Genomic DNA, 25,287 nt, shown 5'->3' with positions numbered 1-25,287 from the left:
TGTAGGGGACGAATCTTAGTTTGGTACGATCGGGTTTGGGTACGAATGTTACATTCAGCCTGTTTGTTATTTAAATGTCTTTGGTAAAATAATGTTTAATATGCTGATGTTTAAGAATAAAATGACAATAAAAATCACTACCCTGGTTTAAAAAATCACTTATTAAACATAGAACATTGATAAAATAACTCCGAAAATCGTTCTGATAAAATGGCGGTTTCGGCGAATTTTGACAAGATCGTGGACATGATAAGTAAATACTAAATAAAGCATCAACATAATTTTGTGGATTACAAAGAAATTTTCATCATGAATATTTTATAAATAAACTTTCAAAACATTTACTGAAAAGGTGATGTATTTGATTGTATTAGCGCCACCTTTCTTATGTTTACATATCGGCAGTGCCGTCTGCTTCAAATCAACAATGTTGAAAATGGCAAGTCTCGTCTGTACAATACCATAAACAATTATTTTAAAAGATTTAATTGTGCTTCACAACATTTTTCACCATCCCTTCGCATTTTCTATCGCATTTTACGAACTTTCATCATTGGTTGAACGAGTTCTCAATGTATATTCTGATTGGCTGACATTCAATAGGCACGACGCCTCCTGCCGATGTTTGCCTATTTGGCTCTTCCTAATTATCGGATTAGTAGATGACCGATTATGAATACACAGGTCGTCTGCTCACTACACAAATACACAATTAGCTGTCATATGACTTGGTCAATGCACATGGAAAGATGAAAGGGCAGTACGGCATATTTTAAGCAATCAATGGGGGCATGGTGACACCTAGCGGGAACACTATTATCATAAGTATTACGTAATTTGTCTCAATTATGACAGCGGATTAAGGGCTGTCAATTTTTTATAATGATTTCAATAGTAAAAAGGGCACTAACGGGATATTTGGGGCTAATAGAGCATTTGTGAAAAGGGCACTACTCAAAAAGGGGGCAGGGCGGTAAGAAAAGGGGCACGGGCGCTGCGCCATTGAAAAACGGGCTAGCTGGAGCACTGTAAAAGTGTTACAAAAATGAAGACAAAACAACTGCCAAAGACAGGCTGCTAAGTAATCGGGACCTGGGTATTATACTACTACCTTACCAGGTAGGGCTCAGTATCAAATGAAATGATCAATTAGATATTTGTATGGATAAGAAATGACTGATATCTGATACAATAATTTTTCTAGGATTAAATAGTAAACAGTAATAAACGAAGATTATATGATGAACTATCAACAGCTTGACCTTTTTATTTGCAAACTATGATATTAGGCAACACAGGTGAATAAAAACTGAACATGTGATCACACCAGGGCCATTGATTGCATTTTTCTTGAGAAAATATCATGGCATCCAAAGCGTCTTGATCAAGACAAGACTTTTGAGATAGTACAGTCTTCCCGAAATGTGCCGATCCGCCGGACATGTCTGGCAAATTTTGTACGAGTCTGGCAGGTCTTCCGTAAATGATGGTCCGGATGACAGACATATTTTGAGACGACTATAAATAGCGAAAAGGTACCTGAAAGCAAAATGTCTATAAAAACTGTTCGCTGATTATTTGCCTTAGCGGTAGTTAGTTGATCCAATACTGATATTGACGTCACACAACATCGCCAAAAGTCGGCCATTTCCGATATGCAATCATGATGTTGATTGCCGGGGATAAACGAGTAAATAAATCTGTAACGGCATTTTATTACAACTGTTTTGATTGGTTCATGGTTTCAACAAGGTACATGTACAATCAAAATCGTCAGCACTCAATATGGTTCATCTTCGGTCGAAATGGCGGAGGTTGGTGGAATCACCCGAAAGAACGAAAAACCGGAAACCACCTAAATGGTGGAGGTGTTGAAATAATTTTTTGCGAGACCAATAGTGTTTATTTTAACCAAATGACATGTCCATGTATTGTGTATATGGTTGTTTTTTGTGAATTAAATCAGAAAAGCATCAAAACCAGTTTACATTCATTTTTTTTACTCTTGCCTGTCCTGCCTGTCCGGCAGAATTTTTACAATTTCGGGAAGACTGATAGTATGTCTCCTGATGTTGTGTACACTTGCTCAGAAGCAACTGAAGTTCCTTGGACAACAAGGTACTTTGAAGCTAATTTGCCAACTTTGGAAGTTTATATTTGTTAGAATTCAAGAACTGAAGCGATGGATTCGATTTTGGTTGTTCTCTATTTAGTCTTAATTTCATACGCAGTCATCTCCAATGGTGACCAATAAATGATGCGGTAATGGATATTTTTGAATTGTATTGTTGGAGGTAAAAGCCGTACTTATGCATACATTCAATTTATTTCCACGGCACACAGTGAGCTCCCTGTCATTGCAACTGAGTGAGCTATATGATCTGGAAATCGTATATGCTGAAAGTCAAGTGAGCCAATTTCAACATGCTTATCCTATGTTAATTGATATTTAAAGAGTAATTGCTAAATGATTGTATTGACTTTGTAATGTTGTTTGTCACAACTTTCAATAATTAAATACACACCAATTTAGGTAAAGTTGGACATATTTTGTTAATAAATTATAACCGATTAATAAGGATTAAAAGTTTGAAAAACAATTGCTTTTGATTTTCAAATGCAATAGTGTTGTAGTTTCACGAATGAATTATATAAAGTTCTGAAGTCTACGCACATTATAAACATTCATTTATATGTTCACAAACCTGTTGGGTGTCGAAACAGCCAGCAGTACCATACTAGACAGAATCAGTCTGGCACACAATTTTGGAAAATCAATATGGCAGCACAATGGATGAAAATGATACAAAATCAATAAAGGATACATATGTTTTTCAACCTTTTATTTGATCGATATTTAAACCAATACGCTAACATTCGATGCGATATAAAACCAAACATCAAATACTGGTATTCAATTTGATACGAGAACCGGTACTCCACCCTAGTACCAGGACCCTGATTTGACACCATTGTATGTCTCTGTGTAAAGACGCTTACATGTAAGGGAAATAACTGTTTTGTTTATATTAATATCATAATTTTTTTCCATCAAAATTTTTGGAACTTCTGATTGGGAATTTTTATTTGAAAGTTTGGAAATAAGACACTTTTTGCCATTGGGAACATGACCGAATACTGGCCATAAAAATTGCTAAAAAAAACCTGCGTTTATCTCTGGCAATCATTATCATGATTCCATATTGGAACTGGTCGATGTTTTGTAACGTCAAATATCAATGTGGGATTGACTTACTACCGCTAAGGTGAATAATCAGCGAAAAGGCAAAGTTTTTTGCTAATTAGTCATCAAAATATGTCAGACATCCGGATCGTCATTTAGGAAAGAGCTGCCGGACACGTATAAAATTTGATAGACAAAATTTGAAAGACATGTCCCTTACCTCACAAAATCTATTTGGTGTCCTATATTTTCAATTTTTCAAAATATACCAGTAATTGAATTATTCAGGAATCTTTTTCACATTTTGGAAAAGTATATTTTTCAGCACCTTGAATGGGGCCAAAAAATAGGTCAGAACAGAAACACTTGAAAATATGATGAAATGTTGTACATCAAGAACAATCACATTAAATCAATATCATTACCTGAAATATAAAACAATGATTTACAATGATGAAGTATCAAAACATAACATAGAAACAAACGCAATTTTAAAACCATTGATTAGTTACGGACAAAAGACAGGTAGAAATGATGATAACTTCATTAATGTAAAACAATGACCAGATCAATTGGAAATGACCACTTTGTCAATAGTAATGAAAAATTTGTCAGCACAAAGACTGAGTGGTGATTGGCCTTTGACAAGTATAATTATGACACTTATTGTTTAGAGGCAGTAGATCAACTCTTAGGAAAACTCTTGTTTTAGATATTTTATAGCTACACTCTCACTGATGGAATGTTTTGACTACGTTTTTTTTTGTCTAGGAATGAGCAAAATTTTTTGCGGAAATGTATAGACACCAGTGATATAAGAAAACTGACTAAAGATTAGACTGCAGTTTTTTTTATATTTTTGGTTGAATAGTGATGTATTATGGCTAAAAGTGTACTAACGTTTTAAAGCTGCACTCTCACAGATTTACCATTTTTACAACTTTTTTACTTTTTGTCTTGGAAAAAGCAAATTTTTGCGTAAATATCTGCAAACCAATGATATTGTCCTTTCCGATACTTCGATTATCTTTCCCTGAATACTCTTCAAGTGGGCATGCGCAGAAAGCGGAAATTTACTTCCAGGGACTACACAAACCACAAGTGAAAGTGGAAAGTAAAGATTCAAAACTAATAAAGAAAACGGGCAGGAAAACCCCTAAGTACTGTTGTATTTGTAAAGGAATTTACAGAGGGAAGGTTATTGATTGGAGAAAAGTGTCATTGCACCGTTTTCCTCAGAACAAACGTTTAAAACGTGTGTGGGTGCAGCGATGTAAAACGGTCATGAGATCGTTCCAGTGGAATGAACACAGACGATTGTGTAGTGAGCATTTTGTTGGCTTCAGAGGACCTTCTTCCCAGCATACACTTCCATCTATGTTTCCAACTGAGACTGGTGCTACCAAAACCTTCCAGCCAACGGTATTTTTTATTTCTTATATTATTTTAAGTTCTTCCTTACATGCACCTCAAAATGAATTATGATATCAACAGTGCAAGAAAACAATGTCACTGCACTTATTTGTAATTTTTGTAATTTTATAAATAATTAAAGAATTGTTTTCAAATACTGCCTGGAAAAATGTGTACCATATAGCCTGGCAGATTTTGTACCAAAACATTTATCTGATACAGTTTCTTTTACAATTTCAGCTCCTTGATGAAGACGTAGATGATGATGTTGATGGTGATATGGTCAATGACGATTTAGACCTAGAACTGTCAAATGATGATAGTATACAGCAACAACTGTCATTTGTATCCCCTTCCGGACATGCCATTGATACCTCGGTCCACCTGCATGATTACTGCATCGGACCAGTACTACAGCCACAGAATCAGTCCTTTAGGTATTGTTCAATATATATATAATGCTTGTTGTGCTATAAAATCGATCTGATTAGTTAATTACTTCTGATCATTTTTCTTTATTCTTTAACAAAAATAGGAACATTTAAGTGTTTGTAAATGTTTAAGGCCAAAAAAACAAACAATTGGTTCGGGTTACCAGACTGTACATGTAAGATGTGGTAAATGGGTACATGATCAATTTGTATATGTTTCAGATGTTGTGACACACAGACTGAGAACAACTGTGCAGTGATGAAAGTACAATCTGAAGAAAGTTTCCTGGGAAAAACAGCAGACTTCAGTTCACAAACAGAACATTCTATTAGAGACTTTGGTGTACAATGTCAGCTACCTATGCTCACATATGATGACGTAAAATACAATGACGATTTGGTCAGTTTTTACACCGGAATCCCTAATCGAGTTGTGCTTGAAGCTTTGTTTGATGAAATCAAGGATGAAGCTGAAGTGCAGACATCAAGGCGCAAACTTAACTATAAAGATTCAGATGGAGGACGGCCAAGAACTCTTAGTGTTCTGGATGAATTGTTCATGGTGCTGATGCGCCTATGTCTAGGTCTGTTATTTGAAGATCTAGGTACTAGGTTTTGCATATCCACTTCACAATGTAGTGACACTGTTGAATGATGGATCAACTATTTACATGTACAATTATCCTTTCTTGTTCAATGGCCATCTCGTAAGGTAGTGAAAAATAACATGCCTGAACAATTGAAAGAGAAATATTCTAACACTAGAGTTATTATCGACTGCACTGAAATTTACAGTGAGACATCCAGTTCTCTTTCTTTGAAAAGTTTAATGTACAGTGATTACAAGTCTCACATGACTCATAAGATTTTGGTGGGTATAAGCCCAAATGGTGTTGCAACTTTTGTTTCTGACTGTTGGGTGGGCTGTACCAGTGACAAGAAACTCACAGAAAAATGTGGACTCTTGGACTTGCTTGAAGAAGGAGACGCCATAATGGTTGATAAGGGTTTCACTATTACAGACCTTACTACTCCAAGAGGCATTCATCTCATTATTCCACCATTTAAACAGAAAGGAAAACAATTCTCTAAACGTGAGGTTCTCCTTACAAAAGATATTGCAAGTTTACGAATACATGTTGAAAGGCAAGAACTTTCGAATATTGCATGGCAATATTCTTATAACACAGTCAAGGAGAATTTCTAAAGTGTTCAAAATATGCACATATTTGACAAATCTATGGCCACCACTTGTTCAATAATAACTCATGCGTCAATGAAAGCGTTTGTATATATCAAGCATTAGATTTAGGGATAAAAACTTGTATACTTCTAACTAGAACAACTTGTTGATCTTTCTTCTAATGAAATTGTAATTTTGTTTTTAAATCAATTTTTCGAGCAAGTTATATGATATAATTATGAGATTACACATTTATTTGATTCAGGTTGGACAAAAATGGATAAGGAAATATGCTCATGCGAATGGATTTCAAGATTTGAAACATGCATTAAGTGATCAATTTATTGATGTAATTTTTTGTTTGTGAAACATCTGCTTTGTATTTTGTGGTTTTATTATTTGTAACATTTCTAAGAATAAAAGTTTGGCTCTGAAATGAGTTTTTTTTATTTGCCTATGTAATTGATCTACCACGTACTTCAAATCATGAGTATTGAATTGCTTATCTCTTAAAGGATTTTTCAGTATGAACCATTTTCATATCAGTTTCATAATTGAACTAAGTGGAAATAAGAACAGGCAAGAGTGCCATAGATCAAACTGAAATGCCCGACAAATGTTAACTTTAAGATACATTAGATTAAAAAAACTAGCCCCATGCTATATATTATGTCCTAATGTTTAAAGGGACTGTACACCAGATTGGCACCAATAAAGTTTTTTTCTGTAACAAATCTCAGGACAAATTATTTAATAAAATGTTTTACTCTTCTGATATCATTATTGTAAAGAAATACCAAAATGTAAAAATAAATTGAGCTATGGTTCGAACCAGTGTCACCAAAATAGCTGTCCAGTGTTGTATCCACTTTGCTACGAAGGCTTACCTGAAACCATATGAATGTTTAAGCTAATATACCTAACTTGGTTATATCCCATGATATCATCAACTAGCAAATCACGCATAAGAATGAATTCTACTAGGTATACATACCCAGTAAAAAAAAATTAATAAAGAAATATGGAAAAACATATGCGAAAATAAATTAATTGTATACTATGTGGTACTTCAGTTTGTTAGTTTCAATGCATTGTACACATTGATACCAATTTTTTTATGTCAGTTTTTGACAAGTTTTTTTGTTTTTTTTTCGCTATTTCATCACACGGTGTATAGCCACTTTAAGTTTTGCACCATGCAAACATAAAGTAACACTCATTTGTTGTTTTTAATCAGCAAGTCAGAAAAGGAACTCGACTCGACAGTCTTGAGTTATGGGCCGTGCAGTAGCTACATGCAAACCAATATTCAATTGAACATCATCAATTGTTTTCGAGTAAAAATCAGCTTCTTTCATGGGTGAAAGTTTTCCGGTCTTCTCAGGGGTCATTTTTCTAAATCGTGTAAACCCGGGGAGTTTTTCGGAGGGGGGGGGTGGAGGGGGTACCCCAAACCCCATCATCAGCATCGCGATCTACTCAAAATCGAAGATAAAACAAAGTTAAATTTTCTGGTTTCCCAATTTCGTTCTATAAATAGCGTTGTAGTCGTTTCTTTTCGTAAATTGTATATGCCCCCCCCCCGGGTAAAATACCCGACCTGCAAGGACACACTGCTGGTAAAATCCCTGCCAAATGGCCCCGAAACCCGAATACCTATGTGAGGCCCATTCCCGACTATTTTCAATATGAAGACAAAACCACATTTCCGTTCGAAAATTAATGCTTTATGGCCTAAACCGTTACTATTATAAACGGTTTAAGAAAAATGCATAAAACATCAATTTTTGAACTTAAATACCAAAATCTGCAATGTATTTTTTTGTCAGCAGTCTTATTTAACAGGTTGTCATGGATTTTCGCAAAAATTGGCTCGTTCCAAAACAAAACAAAACAAAAGTTGTCAAAACGTTCAATCTGTGAGAGTGCACCTTTAAGGAATTTTCGGCCGTTTTTCAGAAAAATTTAGATATGTTCTATTGTGAGTTACCTTATATTGAAGACTGAATTAAAGGCATTGGTACCAAAATCACCTGAACCTGAGACAAAAAGTTTAAACGATGGCAAAACCGTCAGTCTGTGAGATTGCAGCCTTAAAAAGGTTTCCCCAAATTGCTCCAGAGGCAATGGGTATGTCAAATCCCACCAAACCTGATGACTTTAGCCTCTAGTTGCAGAATCTCTCTTGTCCCATGACTCTCATGTTACTTGGTATAAAAAATTCTTCATGATTTACATTTTAATCATATTAGAAGGAAGGAATATTTGGAAATACCTAAAATGATTTCAGGTTATGAATTTTGAGTTAAAAAGGGACTGCCTCAACAATTCACTAGATGGTACTAAGCAGTACACGCTCATTTATATCTATTTACAACGCTTCGTTTATTATTTGACTAACCCAAGTCAAAATTATGTGATCCTACTACCAGTAGGCTAGTAGTTCTTGAACAGCAGTAGTTGTCGGACAGTCTCAGTTTTCGCCTCATTTTGGAATTACATATCAATGTGCCTGGTTATTATCCTATAATCAATCAGGTGCTCGAAACATTTCTGTAGGTAACAACACTTGACAACGCAAAGAAATTGTAAAAGTTGACCATTACATTTAAAATGATTTTACTGCCGCTGGGAATCTCCCATTACATTAAATTAAAGGTAAGAATATCTTACAATGCACATTTTTAACATTTACCAATGATTGTTCCCCGATATTAAAAAGGAACGTTGCAAGGTTTGCTGTATGTATTGATGTGTTATGAAATGTTTCATAAAAACAAAATTATTTAAATGGCAAATGATTGCTTTAAAGCTAAAATTTCTTGTGTAAATATTCAACTTTAAGAAAATTTAGAAATGCTTAGACAATATTTCTGGTTTTGGTGTAGATATTAGAAAGTGTCCTAAGACAACTGCTGTTGAACAAGAATTTGACATCTTTGTATACATCATTCAGAACAAAAGTAAAGAAAGAAACATTTTTTTGAATCATATAATTTCGCATTATTTGAACATAAATTTAAAGATTTTTTTATTAGAATGTCTTCAAAAATCAGGAAAATATCTTGCCTAGTGGTAGTCTATTGAAATTTTATCACGCTGCAGGAAACTTGTGTCATAAGCCATGTTATGAAATCAAAAGTTTGCATTCAACACGTTTGTGATGAGGTGAAAAGCAGAAGATATTCAGCTGTGCTTTATTGAAATTTTGTATTTTGATTGTTTTATACCTCGGTTGTTAAAATAATTTTTGATTTTTTTTTTAAAATGTATGAATTAAAATACCCACAAAAATGTATATTTTAGTGAAAACCTAAAATTTAGTGATGACAAATATATTTTAATTTACAGTGACACTACCTTTTAAGTTGTAGTCCTTCAATATGAGTTCAAAACAAATCATTGGTAAAATTGGTTCTCTATTTGTAGGGTTTGGGAGAAAAGACGTTGTGGAGCACCTGCTAGACTTTGGAGCAAGTGTCCATGCCCGTGACGATGGGGGTTTGATTCCGCTCCATAACGCTTGCTCTTTCGGCCATGCTGAGGTTGTTCAGTTATTACTTCGACATGGGGCAGACGGGAATGCTCGCGATAACTGGAACTACACCCCACTCCATGAGGCTGCCATTAAGGGCAAGATCGATGTTTGTATAGGTATGTACCAGTTACCTTACTTTGATATATTGAGATGCTAATTGCATTCTGTCATTTATGAAGTAGAACTTGTGTGTACTAATAAGTGATTCATCTGAATGAAATTTTCAGCATTATCAAAATATTGGAAATCTGAATTAGCTTTAAAATGTTAAACTCACTAAAGGTTGGTCATTACAACATCATTAATGTCAAACATGGCATCCATTAATCACTTGCCAATTAATTGGGTTTCTCTTTTAGACAGGCAGTTTGAAATCAACTCAAGCCTCTCTCAATGACTAAAACTGCCATTATGATCAATTGCAGTCAATTTTGCTGAGTTGCCTTGTCAAAAGTTGCCCATAATAATACCCCTTTTCCTGGCCCCTAATTGCCCCTAGTTGATGAGGGTATTGGTGAAGGGCCACTATTGTACAGTTGTTCCTTTAGGGGCAATGTAAGGGGTTAATTGCTGATTGACAGCCTGTGACACTTGATAACAAGGGGCTTTAAACACACCTGTCAACTTTGTATTATCTTTATATTGGCTGGTGGATGACCACTTTATCACCTTAAATTTAGACTACTATTGTTAATGTTGTCTTTAACATAAATAAAACTTGCTGTAGGGTAGCTATGCCTTCAATTCTTAGGAAAACATTTGTGCTTTTTGTCATTTAACTCTGAAATTGTACACAGTAACTTGTTGTTGAATCTTGTGAAACGTTTTGTTAAAAAACTGGATAGAGAAATGGTGACTTTCTTACTTGTTTGTAGTAAACTGTTCAATTGGCCCTTGAATTACCTGGATTATCAGATTAGAGTGCCCTCACTGGTCACACATTATGCAATATAGGCCCAAAACATTCACCTACAGATGATACTGTGCCTTCAGTTTGAGCTGATTGTTATCAAACTTTCCTAGGGGGATATGATTAAGAGTAATGTTTGATCCAAACTATACCAAGTTTAAGTAGCCATGTGCTGGTGTAGACAACATAATTTACTGTGTATTTGGCATGGATTTTTTATTGAAAAATAATCAATAAGAATTGCACAGGTTTATCATAATTTTCTTTGTGTGGTCAAGTGGAGTAAAGTAACAGTTACCTTTTGTGTGTTGATTGCCACACAATATGTAGAAAGGATTAAAATCACTGTTGGCTTTGTCAGAGAATGCTTGGGCCAAATACGTGTGGAATTATGTTGGAGCATACATAATGTTATGACACACTAGTAGCATGCTCTACTATATGCAGAAGCAGGGATTTGAAATTATGTGATAACAGAAAAAGGCAGCAAAATAGTGTTTTACTGGATTTTATAAATTTTACAATTTTATTGTGATAACTGGATATTTTATAGGATACTTGTAGAAATGAACTATTAGATTTTACTACACTGTGTTTTAGGATGATTTTAATGAGTATTTGTATGTAAGGGATTACTACTGTACTTTTAAGTTGATTTTTAAAATCATTTTTAAAAAGAGGAAAGTTCACATTTGACTGTTTGGATGAAGTGCTAATGTACAATGTTCGGGTTACTCAGCTTCTCTTTACTGGTCATAGAGGTTTGTGTTGTGTTCATTTACACACTGCAAATTTATCCAGAATTGCAGACATCAGAGTTTTATGGTGACGCTTCATTTTCTGATGAGAACTAATGCAACAACTTCCCTCTTAAAGTGTTCTGACTGTTAGAATCTGTGATCATTTACTTATTATTGCAAGACTCACAAATATTCAGTGCATAGGAATTTTCTTGCGAAATAGAGCATGAAGTTTCGGCCAGATGCGGTTGGTGGCCACTGCGGCACGTGGGATACGTCTGATTATCGGCCAAAATCATCAAGACGTCTACAGTACTCAGAATATCATTCTGACGTTGAATCATCATACTCCATAGAATGTTCCAACAACTTTTATGTCAAACCCCAACCCTCGTTTGACACTTTTGGGCCTTCATCATTGAACCCCGTCAACATTTCACCAGTTGATGAGTCAAATCAGCTAGTGGACAAGAAGGCATACCGTGTTAGGAAAGATCAAGGAGTGAGGGAAAGAGCCGAAAACAGGTTTAGGTCAAGAGAAAACAACTGTGATGTAAGTTCCGAGAATGAGTCTGCCCACAGGATGAACGGTCGAACCAGACATCTTTTCAAGAACTCCTTGGAGTCAAATCCTTGTCCTACATCTTGTTCTGAGTGGGATGTTTCAGAAGTTTCAACCCAGTATTTGACCAAACGGGAATACAGACGGAAGAAAGGTGATGACTGGGAAGTTTTTACGCTTTATCCCGAACCCTCGCCTGTGAAAGTGGATAAACATGAGAAAAGAAGACGAAGACGATCAATTGAGTGGGACACTTCATCAGTGTTTGAGAAAACAAAGAATAAAAAGAAAACATACTCGTATGAAATGAAAAAGTCTCGATATTGGGAGGAACTGTCAACAATTTACAAGGAGAAGCCGAGTAATGACTATCGCTCAAAAAGAAATAAGGACTACTATGAACCTACTATTCCACTTGTAGAAAAGTATGACCCTACTTATAAAAATCCTCAGCCAAAAAGCAAAATTAGCCTGACATCAACCTGTTCAAAACAGTCACAGTACAAAAGAAACCAAGATGTCCACTCTGACATTGACTGGGCAGAACTGTCTAGCATATACCCGGAACGGGTTGGTACGCGTCTAGACTCAACTCCACGAAATCTCTCCGATCTGTCAAGCATTCACCCAAGTGAGCTTACGGCGCTGACGACAACTGTGCTCAGTGATCCCACAAGCCTGTGCACTAATTTTGTGCCCTCAAATCCTAACAATACTGTTGTTTCTTCAGTGCTACTACAACAAGGGGGTGACCCAAATATTCGAAACACCGATGGAAAGACAGCCCTTGACCTTGCTGATCCCTCTGCCAAGGCTGTACTTACTGGTGAGTGCTGTCACATGATTTGATAGTCACTGATACATTCGTTGGCTCATATTGCAATAGGATACTGAAAGTAATTGAATATGAAAATTTCCTGAAAACCAGAATAGATGGTATTTTTTTGGACTGAGCAAAAATATTTCACATACTGACTAGATACTAGTACACTCTTTTGAAGATTTGTATTTTTACATTGTTGACATGAATAAGACAAATGTGATTTTACTTTAAAATTCTTCAATAAATGCTAAAAAAGTGGATAACTGTTTCAGGTGAGTACAAGAAGGATGAACTGCTGGAGGCAGCACGGAGTGGTAATGAGGAGAAGCTCATGTCCCTCCTAACACCGCTCAATGTCAACTGTCACGCTTCAGATGGCAGAAAGGTACCTCAGCTCTTGTGAACTTTAAGCGTCTAAAATATTATGGAAGGCAGTTAGGAGTGACCTAAACATCAATTGTTGTTATTTGTAACTCAAATATATATTTGGTTATTCCTGCACATGCCAGGCCAATACATAAATAGATGCTACTGTTTTATGTTAAAAATGCAATATTTAAAGCTTTTCAAATACTTCTATAAAGAATAAATGTGCATTGGGTATTGAATTTATATGAAAATATATGAATAAGTTCTGTGGCTAAATAAAATTGTGCAACATTACAAGTGCAGATATTTTCATATAAGGTATTTTCATTGCATATTTCGAGAAAAATATGAGAAAATGCTTGTAGGTCATTGAACCAATTGTGTATAGGATAGATACTTGTGTGACATCACTTCCCAAGCATCATAAAAACAACAGTATTATAAACTTTTATTTATACTGATGTTTGATTGAAATGTCTGAGATTTTTGTATATCAGTGAAAGTTGTCCCGCTAAGTTTACACACTTCATAAAGAAACATTAATATATATTTTTTAATGAAGCATATTTGTCTGGAGGGGATAACTCACATGAGTTCCAAAACTAATTATTTTGCTTAACTTCAAATTGATTGGTCAGTTGACAATAAATAAGTCATGAAAAAGTAGGTGGAAGGAGCAGAAATAAGGAACCAAATTCTGACCAAGTGCCATAGTTTTCACCAATACTAGAATCCTGTGTTTCTTGACAGTACATAATGGTAGACCGCTTTTTACATATTCGTTCTTCATTCCAGTCCACCCCGCTACACCTTGCGGCAGGCTACAACAGGACGCGCATTGTCCAGCTCCTCCTACAACATGGGGCAGATGTTCATGCCAAGGATAAGGGGTACATATTTTATATATTGGCGATAGTTCTCAAAAATGGAGTGATTCTCTTATATAAAGTTCTGTTCAGCCATTTAATTTTAGTCCTGTTAGAAATGTGACCTTTTAATTTTAACTTCAAATTCAGAGGCCAAAATCTGGGTATGTTAACCATCATTGATTTTAGACTTTTAGACAAACAAGCCCAAATTTTTCGACTAGTGCTTGGCAACCAATAAATTTAACATGCCATGCTATTTAAAATAAAAAAGTTAAAAGTAAACCACTTGATCACAACTTTCATTTGCAAATAATTAAAATGGACATATTTGATTACAGAAACTCATCCAATCAATAACATGAGGGAACAATAGTAACAACTCCGCCATCTACTTAGGGGGAATATGTTCCCATAAGCAACAGAAAAATTTCCATCACAGTAACCATTTTTTCACGTTTTTGCCAGCTTTCACCCATTCAGTTTGCTATATTCAAATTGATGATAAACATCCCACTGTTTGGTGTTGTAGATATAAATTGTGGCCTTTAAGGAAAATACATTAAAAATCAGGCAATAGTCTCTGAAGCATAAAACTTTTCCATCACAGTGGTTATGTTAATCATTTGAGCTTAATGAAGTACGCTATTTTGTCAGGATTATCATGAAGTGAGATCATTTTCAAAATTAGGCAAAGTTACATAAATCATACGGAAGAACGTTTGATGTTATGCAGTAAATTATTGTTTGACATTTCAGGAACCAAATTATATATTCATAAAATAGTGATATTGCTCATTCTGTGTATGATAATGATACTTATTTTCTGAATCATATTTAATCTTAAATTCAAATTAGTTGCACACTCATTTAATAACCATAAATAGGTTGGACCTTTTGTTAAGTTGGTGGCATTAACACTCTGACAGAATTACACTGAACCTCAACTTAAGATATCCAGCCATTAGAATTGGCGGTTTTTGTGTGGCCTGTGTAGCAAGGAAGTCACACAGGGGAGTACTTTGTTGGGATTGTTTGCATCATACAGTGGAAACTCACTAAACCGGATCTCCACAAAACCGGAATCCCCGCGATACCGGACTTTTTTCAGAGTTCTGGTTTTCCCCTTCTATTTTCAATGTAAAATAATCCCTACAAACCCGTCACCTCGGAATTCCGGATGCCGGACAAAAAATCAAGAAAATTTGATAGTTGTCAACTTAATTTTACATCACAAAACCGGACATATATTTATTCAAACATGTCAAAATGATTATGTGTATTGGGAATTCGCGAATCGCGTGTCACTTTGTCACTTTGTTTTGACAGCCGGTGCGTCGTTAAATATTGCACCTGTGATGTTGTGTTAACTCGATAATCGATAATGATGCGCTGTGGTTGCGCTGTTCATTGACTGCCGCGCGATAATCAAACTAGTGAAAAGAAAATTGATTGAAACATTAATTTGTTTGTTGCTGAAAATAAAGAACTAGAAACAGTTATTAAGTGATCATTTTGGAGGGTTGTTTTATCTAAAGACTTCTATGATTGAATCAAATTAGAGCGGTGCGTTAATTAAACTATCAAACATACTTAACAAGCATTAAATTACGCGAGTTGTTTTATTTGAAGACTTGGAAAAAAAGATGATTATAAAAATGCAGAATTGTTTAATTATGTTTATCACTTTTGCATGTGCTTTAATCATGTCTCAACCTCCGTCTAAACGTCAACTTCCCTTTAAAGGTTAACTCAGTTAATATTTTGAGTAAACTTTCTCCGTACATCAAATCCTCACTAAACCGGAATCCTCACTAAACCGGAAATTTTGCCTAGTCCGGACCTTGTCCGGTTTAGTGAGTTTCCACTGTACTTTCAAACAGCTTGGTGTAATCTCTTCAAACTTTGTATGTACATTGGCCATGGTCTGGAAATGAGCCCGAATGATATGAGTCTAAGGTCAAGGTCAGAGATATTTTCTAGAGAAATTATGGGCACTTTCGTTGCTGATCAATAGCTTTTGAACGAAATGATGTACATACTTCACATTCAGTATGCACGTTAGTCATGGTCAATAGATGAACTTTATTGATTATTGATTGGTCAATAGGTCGAAGGTCAAGGTGACCTTTACTGTAACAATTTTGGGAACTTTTGTTTCCAATTAATAACTTGGTATGCACTTAGGACTTTTACTAGGAAATTATGTGTGTTCCTGGCTGGCTTCACATCAAAGTCGCATAATTCTAGTTGTAATCAGATATTCCTATTTCAGAACTCTATCAAACTTTTATTGAAATGCCATGCAATGCATGTCAATCAGAATTTATGCTGTATACAACTTACCTGCAATTCCTGTCATCCTGTTTTCAGCGGCCTGGTGCCTTTACACAATGCCTGCTCCTATGGACATTTTGAAGTCACAGAAATGCTGCTAAAGGTTTGTTCTTTGTGAAATGATTGAAGTTTTTTTTTTTTAAATCCAAATTTAAATTGAATAATCATTAATAATGCTTTTGTTTTAATTTTGTTTAATAGTGTTGTAATTAACAATTTCTAACATCCTGTTGTAATCTGATTTTATGGCTATTAGAGTATGTCCTCAAATTTGAATATTTTTTGTGCATACCTTTACCTACATGTAGCTGAAGGGATCAGTCAAAGAGTTTTGGACGGTGATGTTCTTTGTTCATGATGTTTATTCTTTTTTTATATTATGGTTAAACTCTTTATTTCTGCATTAAGGATAGTGCAGTAAAAAATAGAATTCTTAACTTTAATTGATAGGAATCCAAACTGACAAGCTTACTTTCGCTTTCTGTTTAGGCGGGTGCCAACGTGAATGCGATGGACCTTTGGCAGTTTACTCCCCTTCATGAAGCTGCATCCAAGTCTCGCATAGAGGTTTGCTCCCTGCTTCTTGCACATGGAGCAGATCCAACCCTTGTCAACTGTCACTCAAAGAGCGCTCTAGATTCGGCACCCACTAGAGAACTTCAAGAGAGAGTGCAGTGTATGTGTTTCCTATTTAAACACCCAACTAGGGTTATCTCAGATCTTTGAAAAAATACTGAATTGCAAGTTGTAGGTCTTAAAATGGTATTGCAGTTTGTATGTAGGATTGTGTATTTAGGTCGATTTCCACTTTTTGATATGGACAGTCTATTTGATGGGCATATAAGAAGTTCTTTTATTATCATTGCTATTAAAATCATTGTAGTAATTACATAGGAGTATAGTTTTGAGAAGTTCATGATAGCAATGATTTCTTTGGTGATTGTTGATGCCTTTGACAGACTTTTGATATATACCATGTGTATGTGTGCGTTTCATTTTCAGATGAGTTTAAGGGTCATTCATTATTGGAAGGTGCCAGACAGACGGACCTGAGTAGGGTGAGAAAATATCTTGAGGTGGTTGCCTTCAAACATCCATACACAGGTGATACTGCACTGGTAAGTCATGACGTTTTTTACCCAAGACTTCATACAATATTATGAGGGCTGTTCTTAAAGTTTGTGGACAGGAGCAAATTCATTGCACCAATTAATAATGTAAACAATATAACATATATAAGATGCCTTGCAATAAATTGTTAAGAAGCATTGACAATTTTTTCATAGATATTGATTTGAAGTATTTCTATGTGCTGTTTTTAAATACCACCCCTTTGCACACTATGTAATGGCATCTTGAAGTAAAAACTTTATTTTCAATGACTATAATCTGTCCATATTGCTCTAGTTACTGGAGTGTTATCGCCCATAAATTTATTAAAGAAATTACCTCCAATCAGTATCCAGTCAATATCAATAACATTTGAAACCTTTGTGCAGACATCACTTAATTTAGTCAGAATGTGTATTGGCATGATATCTCAGACAAGTTTGGTACCCAGTCCTTTCGCTCTAGACACTAGTTATTGCCCTTTCATTATAGAAAATACCTGAAATTGGTCGTGTAGCTCAATGACTTAAGAAGCCTTGTCCAATCATCACCATATTTTATCAGACTGTAAATTGGCATGATTTCTCAGACATGATCTAGTCACTCAAGAGTAATCACCCTTCAGTTATAAAAATTATCTCAAATCACTGACTCTGCGAAATTAACGGTAGCCCGATCGCCCGAGGCGACGAAAGAATGACCCGGTCTACGAAAAAATCCTTTAAGATAGCCTGACGGGCGATGAAAATAAAAGCGTCGAGCTTGTTGATAAAAAAATTGTCGGGGCGATATTTACCTCGACACCGTGTACCTATTTCCAGAAATATCTCATCGGTACGGCGTGATGTGATATCCCTTGACGAGATATACCGTAATTCACCTTAGAGTTCGGACACCTTAAAATAATTATTTTTTTCGCTGTCCGAATTCATAGAAAATAACCATTTTTACATTTTATCTACATGTATGTTAAACCTGCCTTTTTTCTTCATGTTTGCATTTTACCACTTATTAATTTATCCGTAGTTGTTAATGATTATAAACTTATTTATTACGCCTTCATCAAGTTAATTAAAATCCCATTAAACACCATTTTATTCATGCAATTAACTGAATAAACACCTTCTACCGGCTTTAGATCAAACAGTCACACTGTGTGACGTCATATAACTCAAAGTTATACCCACGAGGATCTCGTGGAGAGCATGGACATTGTTATGCAGGATTTATGCGTCTGAGTGGTGTTTTCGATTGTAGCACAAGTATTGCATTTCTAACTTTAATTCATCACATTAGATAGTTACCTGTATCATTGAATGTGTTGACTTTTATTCTTCTATTGATGTTTCAATTAGTATTACTGTACGATTATTACTTCATACAGTCTATAAGTGTGGTACAAGTTTCAAAGTTTATTGGCAGATCGTTTTACAAACATGTCATGTCTTTGTTTCTAATCTCTTGATTGCCCTTGTTGTTTATTTAATCCTCCAATTAATATATCACACTTCCTTTTCAACAGGCAATAAATCGTTTAGGATGGGGTAGTAACTAATTAACTTGTCACAGTGGTGTACCTGGTATACGGTTAGGTAATCTAGCCAGTCAAATGCATTGTAAGGATAAAGATCAATTATCTTTGTCTGTGAAACTTAGTAACTGTGAAAGTTATGATCGATGTCCTTTGGGTGTCCGAAAATTATTTAACTTTAATGTAGATATTTATTTTTGGATGTTCACTACACATTTAAAGGAAATAGTATGTGCTCGCTGAAGTTCTTTAGCTAGACAGGGCCCTCAACTCTGGCAACAAACAAATGAAACAAGCATTTTGCAATATGCAAAAACATGTTAAATCACATCCAGTCACATCTATTTACTGAATAAAATGAGATTCAGATCAGTTTGTATATCATTTTGTCTCTTTAAAAATAAAAATTATTCACAATAATCTCCGTGTTTTTTTCTGTCAACTTCTGGGCCACAGAAATCTGGCTTGGGCTACAGAAATCTCAGTGTCTGTAGCCACATTGGCTACCAGGGTAAAAAGGTTAATTTCGCACACTGAATCAGTATTATGTGATTACTTACTTAAGAAGCCTTTGTCCTATCATCATCTTTAGTCAGAATGTGTATGGATCTTGGTTAAGTTTGATAATAAGCCATGTTGCCTCAGTCACTGCAGAGTTATGACCTTGGAATTGGCAAAAACTGTATTTAGTGTCCGCTCTCTAAATTTGACTTAATGTTCAACCACTTATGATCAAACTTGGTGTCCTAGAATAAGGATGGCCATTTGATTTGACAGTTGGCGCTCTTGTTTCTCATGTCTTATTATGTGAGTTAAATTGTGGTTGCACAATACCCATGAAATCCCTATAAGGCAGATTTCAAAACGGTTTCAAGATCAGAAACCTTGTTTTTAAGCTGGAATTGGATGAAATGCGATGAAATTTATAACTAATTTGGAGAAAATAAATATATGCACACATTCCAACCAAATGTTTAAGTGATCATGTGTAAGGCAAAAATGTATAAACTGCTAAACATAAAATGATGAGGTATTTTGCTCCTTGTTTAACGTCAATTTCATTGTTTTTAACGTTGCTATATTCGCCAGAGTTTCTTAATCCCATAAATTCCTGACATGTTTATGATCATTTGAACTAAGTACATTCCAGTAATTAAATATCAATTTTATGTTGTTATGTTGCATATGAATGTATGCATCCTGCAAACTTTGTATTTAACATTTTATACCACAAAACCTTTATAAACCTTTATAAAAGGCTTTGACAGATCAGTTCCATGTTACAGCACTGTGCAGCTGCCTCTCCATTTCCCAAACGGAAGCAAGTTGTGGATGCACTGGTTCGCAAGGGGGCTAACTTGAATGAAAAGAATAAAGATCACTTAACTCCGCTACACATCGCTGCAGATAAAGCGCACTATGATGTCATGGATGTCTTACTTAAACACAACGCCAAGGTAAGAATGTAACTGTCCTGTTAACTGAATAATCATCCTTGGTTCAGTGCATCTAATTGAACACAATGCCTGTTTACATGTTGAGGCCTGTATGGCCCTCTATGATGTGGTTAACAAGGGGCACGTTCCGTAAACAGATTATTAAGCTTCAAAATTCAGTGTACATTCATGTTTGAAAATCAGGTTATTCAACCAAACATATGTTGCAGGTTAATGCCTTGGACGGCCTCGGGCAGACAGCATTACATCGAGTAGCACAACAAGGAAACATCCAGGCATGTCGACTTCTCATACAGCATGCCATTGATACCAGTATACGATCTCTACAGGGCTACACTGCTGCCGAGATAGGAACAGAAAATATACAAAAAATGTTGAAAGGTATGGCACACTGTTCTGTCTGTCTCAGAAACTTTTGTGCAAATGAAGATATCCAGATAGGTCAGTTGGATGTAAAGAAATGAAATGAACTGTACGTTGTTGACATCTAAAGTTTATCAGCATGCCATTTCCAGTATAAACAAAATGGTGTAAAGAATGTTGAACTGGATTTAAATCAATCAAAAAGCCAGAACAATCAACACATCACAGCACATTTTAGACATCTTGTGAATATTTAAATAGTATTGTTGACCTTTGTTAAAGTATTTGATGTTGTATTTCAGATGACCCGGTCCCCCAGGTGGGTACAGACATAGATCTACAGTTGCTGGAGGCTGCCAAGGCCGGGGACATGGAGGTGGTCAGGGTAGGTGAACGCTAATATCATTGTCTAGCACAGTGTATTTATACATGATAAGGCAAAAAATGAATTAAATGACAGAGAAAACTCACCACACCTGATTGTAAATAAAACAGTTTCTCAAAAGATTTGTCATAAACTTTTTTTTTTTCTCATTTATTTTTCACATCGATAATATATCAGTACAGTTTTAAATTCTCAACATATTCAACATATCTATGTATGTTGATAGGAAATACATTCAGAAACAATAATGCTCTCACACATGCACACGCACATTTGTCATAAACTTATTACTTGTAAATAAAACAGTTTCTCAAAAGATTTGTCATAAACTTACTACAAAGTGGGCTGGACTAAAGAAACAGTCAAAATTCAATTTAAGAAATTGGTAGTGGCCCACCTTAATGCAGCCACCATGGAGACAAAGATGATAGTCACTGAAGCCCCTTACATTTAATTATGGGTTATAATTTGATAATGGTGATATGTACTGTGAGCATGTTGTGTATTTCCCAGAAATTGATAGCTGCCCATCCTCATGCTGTGAACTGTCGAGACTTGGATGGACGTCACTCTACACCGCTACATTTCGCTGCCGGTTATAATCGGGTAGCGGTGGTAGAGTATTTGCTACAACACGGGGCAGATGTACATGCAAAAGACAAGGGGTAAGTTATGTCTCATGACACTGATATTGAGATGAATAGTCAAAAGATCCTTTATGAATAGTTGGTAGATCCTTTATGAATAGTCAGTAAATCCTTTATGAAAAGTCAGTAGATAGACCTTTAATGAATAGTCAGTAGAGGTTTTATGAATAGTAGGTAGAGCCTTTATGAAAGGTCAGTAGAGCCTTTATCAATAGTCAGTAGAGCCTTCATAAAAGGTCAGAAGAGCCTTTTTCAATAGTCAGTAGAGCCTTTATAGAAGGTCAATATAGCCTTTATCAATAGTCAAAAGAGCCTTTATGAATAGTTGGTAGAGCCTTTATGAATAGTAGGTAGAGCCTTTATGAAAGGTCAGTAGAGCCTTTATGAATACTCAGTAGAGCCTTTATGAATAGTTGGTAGAGCCTTTATGAATAGTAGGTAGAGCCTTTATGAAAGGTCAGTAGAGCCTTTATCAATAGTCAGTAGAGCCTTTATAAAAGGTCAGAAGAGCCTTTATCAATAGTCAGTTGAGCCTTTAAAAAAGGTCAGTAGAGCCTTTATGAATAGTTGGTAGAGCCTTTATGAATAGTAGGTAGAGCCTTTATGAAAGGATAGTGGAGCCTTTATGAATAGTCTGTAGAGCCCTTATTAAGAGTCATTAGATCCTTTATGAATATTAGGTAGAGCTTTTATGAATAGTCAGAAGAGCCTTAATGAGAGGCTGTAGAGCATTTATTTAAGGATTAAAATTCGACCTTTTGCATTGTATTGGGGGTATGGTACACAATGGGGCTGTTCAACCAGCATTTTGAACTGGGCCAATGCATATCATAACCCAATAAAATGCAAAAGGTCGAATTTTAATACTCATATTTACATTTATTTAAATGTACATTTCTGCTAAAATAAATTTATTAATCAAGAGCATTTTCTCTCTTTTTTTTCTCTCGTTGTTCTCAACGGTGGGTAAATTCGAACAGCTACAGTAACCTAAATCTATAAAACAATGAATGCGCAGAAATAATAGTTCATTGGTTTAATTTCTATATTTTCAAGGAAAAGTATATTTTAACAACATATTATAACTGTATTACAGCTAGTTTAATACAACTGGAGCTGTGAAAAATAAACAGTATCAAGAAAACAACCAAAATATTGCCACCTACAAAGTTCTCATTATATGTCGCGATAATACGCGAGCGTTTGTTAGTTTGTTTGAGTTTTCAAATTGGAGAGAAATTCCAGTCAATTTACCGTATTTTCTCGACTATAAGACGGGGAAATTTGGTCCTGATTTTGAACCTCAAAGTAGGGGGCCTGTCTTATAGGCGAGTCTATAAGAATTTCATAAAGAATAGAATCATAATCAGGAATATTCAACATAAGCTATTCAACTGACTGATTCATTGTCTGTGGATGACACCCCCAATAAAAGTGACACGATCACAACCATTGGATTAAGACGACCATAGATCTGCTTTGTTTCGCTACCATGAACACTCAATATAATACATGTTATCGGTCCAAACAGTTGTTTTTCACAGGAGACATATTTTGTTACCTTTAAAATAAAAATATTTTGACAATTTGTTTTTTTAAAAATGCATTGTTATTTTTTCTATGTCGTAAATAAAACTTACTTTTTCCTTACTATATTAAGCTTTGCATATATCATGCACATGCATGTAACTAGCAGATTTCAATACATATTTCATTTATCGTTACATTCATTTATCCGCAATCATCAATTGTTATTTATTACTCAAAATTTGAGTCCCATCAACTGCAATCCAAACAAACACTTGCGAAAATATCACTCATTAACACATGTAATGGAATTTGTTCTGTTTGTCGGCTGCAGATCAAACAGTACAATTTGTGACGTCACAGCACGAGCTTTGTAAAGATCAAAGATGCACTGCAATGGTTTGTATTTAAATAGGTCAATCAAATACGTATGAACCCACTTAAATCCCAATATTGTGTCTAGGCTGGTTCAAACATACCATACCATCAGAAAATAAAAATCAATAATCCCAAGTAAATGAATAAAAATTTAGTTGATATTTGACTGTTAAGCTTGAACATTATCACAGACTTGGAGAATTTCAAGTGCTGGATTTGCTTAAAAAATCTACCCCATCTTATAAACGAGTCTAGACAAAAACACCAGATTTCATGGGCAAAGTAGGGGGTCGTCTTATAAGCAGATCGCCTTATTGTCAGGAAAATACGGTACTTGTTGAGCATTATGTTGATGGATCAGTTGGGGGTATGAACCATGTTGGAATACCGAGTTGGACAAATTAGCCAGTGCTTTGTCATTCTTTGGAAGTTAACATCGGACAGTGGTGGTGGGTGGGGTAACATGTCTAGCAATGGGAACTTTCGGCGAAGGAAAGAGGATGCGAGAAGACTTAGTGTTGAACTGAGCTCTTTCTTCGTTCGGACGTTGCTGGGTGCACTAATGTTATTGTTTCGTTTCCTAGATTTCATGTTTTGTCAGATGCTTTATTTTTACCAAATGTCAATTCTGAAATAAGTCGTCATCATTGTCATTTAATATTTCTTCAACTGTTTCATCCATCATGAAATCAAAATCTACATTAAAATCAATCAAATTATTGTTGCTCATTTTGTTTTAACTGCTTTAATGCAGATTTTAGTTTTGCAGGATGCCAATAATTTTACGATTTCATTGAAAAAATAGTTCCATGGTAAATATGCACCGCCCATTAGTACTATTGCGCCCAATGACAGGAGAGAAGTATCGAACAAATGCACGCGATTTCGATAGGAAATGCCATTGCACTTTATACAGAAATAAAGTGAAATTGATAAACAACAATGAAGGAATTAAGGAATGAAGTGTTAATGTAAATATTTAGTGTCAGTAGATCATTTATGAATAGTCAGTAGATCCTTAATTAAGAGTCAGAAGAGCCTTTATGAAGAGACAGTAGAGCATTTATTTAGGGTCAGTAGATCATTTATGAATAGTCAGTAGAGACTTTATTAAGAGTCGGAAGAGCCTTTATGAAGAGACAGTAGAGCATTTATTTAGGGTCAGTAGATCATTTATGAATAGTCAGTAGAGACTTTATTAAGAGTCGGAAGAGGCTTTATGAAGAGACAGTACTGCATTTATTTAGGGTCAGTAGAGCTTTTTTGAGAAAGTATTTTATTCTCCTCCAAACAAATGCTTGTATTTTGTATTGTGTTTTTTATATTTCAGAGGACTGGTGCCTCTACACAATGCCTGCTCTTATGGCCATTATGAAGTCACTGAGCTATTAATAAAGGTTCGTTACAAATAATTAATGGTATAAAAAAAAACATTTTTCAAAGCATAAGAAATTGTAAATTGAATACTAGATTGCTTTAGATAAAATTCAATAAAAACTTAATGTATTACTTAACGTGAGATAACCATTGCAG

At 35.2% G+C, this 25,287-nt stretch overlaps 1 protein-coding gene across 2 annotated transcripts in view; it reads left to right on the top strand.

The window, feature by feature from the left end:
• The window catches only part of LOC128211419 (poly [ADP-ribose] polymerase tankyrase-1-like), a 52,899-nt gene that overhangs the window by 5,304 nt on the left and 22,308 nt on the right, over positions 1–25,287 (top strand). The window contains exons 2-13 of one of the 2 annotated variants that reach the window (XM_052916193.1): positions 9,641–9,865; positions 12,692–12,787; positions 13,057–13,169; positions 13,949–14,043; positions 16,393–16,459; positions 16,846–17,032; positions 17,359–17,474; positions 20,284–20,454; positions 20,664–20,835; positions 21,120–21,202; positions 21,716–21,867; positions 25,085–25,151. In XM_052916193.1, the coding sequence (XP_052772153.1) occupies positions 9,641–9,865; positions 12,692–12,787; positions 13,057–13,169; positions 13,949–14,043; positions 16,393–16,459; positions 16,846–17,032; positions 17,359–17,474; positions 20,284–20,454; positions 20,664–20,835; positions 21,120–21,202; positions 21,716–21,867; positions 25,085–25,151 (1,544 nt within the window). Of the gene's footprint in view, positions 1–9,640; positions 9,866–11,610; positions 12,788–13,056; positions 13,170–13,948; positions 14,044–16,392; positions 16,460–16,845; positions 17,033–17,358; positions 17,475–20,283; positions 20,455–20,663; positions 20,836–21,119; positions 21,203–21,715; positions 21,868–25,084; positions 25,152–25,287 lie in introns of those variants that run through there. The other variant, XM_052916192.1, reaches the window with a different exon arrangement.

The sequence above is a fragment of the Mya arenaria genome, chromosome 12 (genome assembly GCF_026914265.1).
Source record: "Mya arenaria isolate MELC-2E11 chromosome 12, ASM2691426v1".
NCBI lineage: Eukaryota > Metazoa > Mollusca > Bivalvia > Myida > Myidae > Mya > Mya arenaria.
This window is presented reverse-complemented; position numbering and strand designations above follow the sequence as displayed.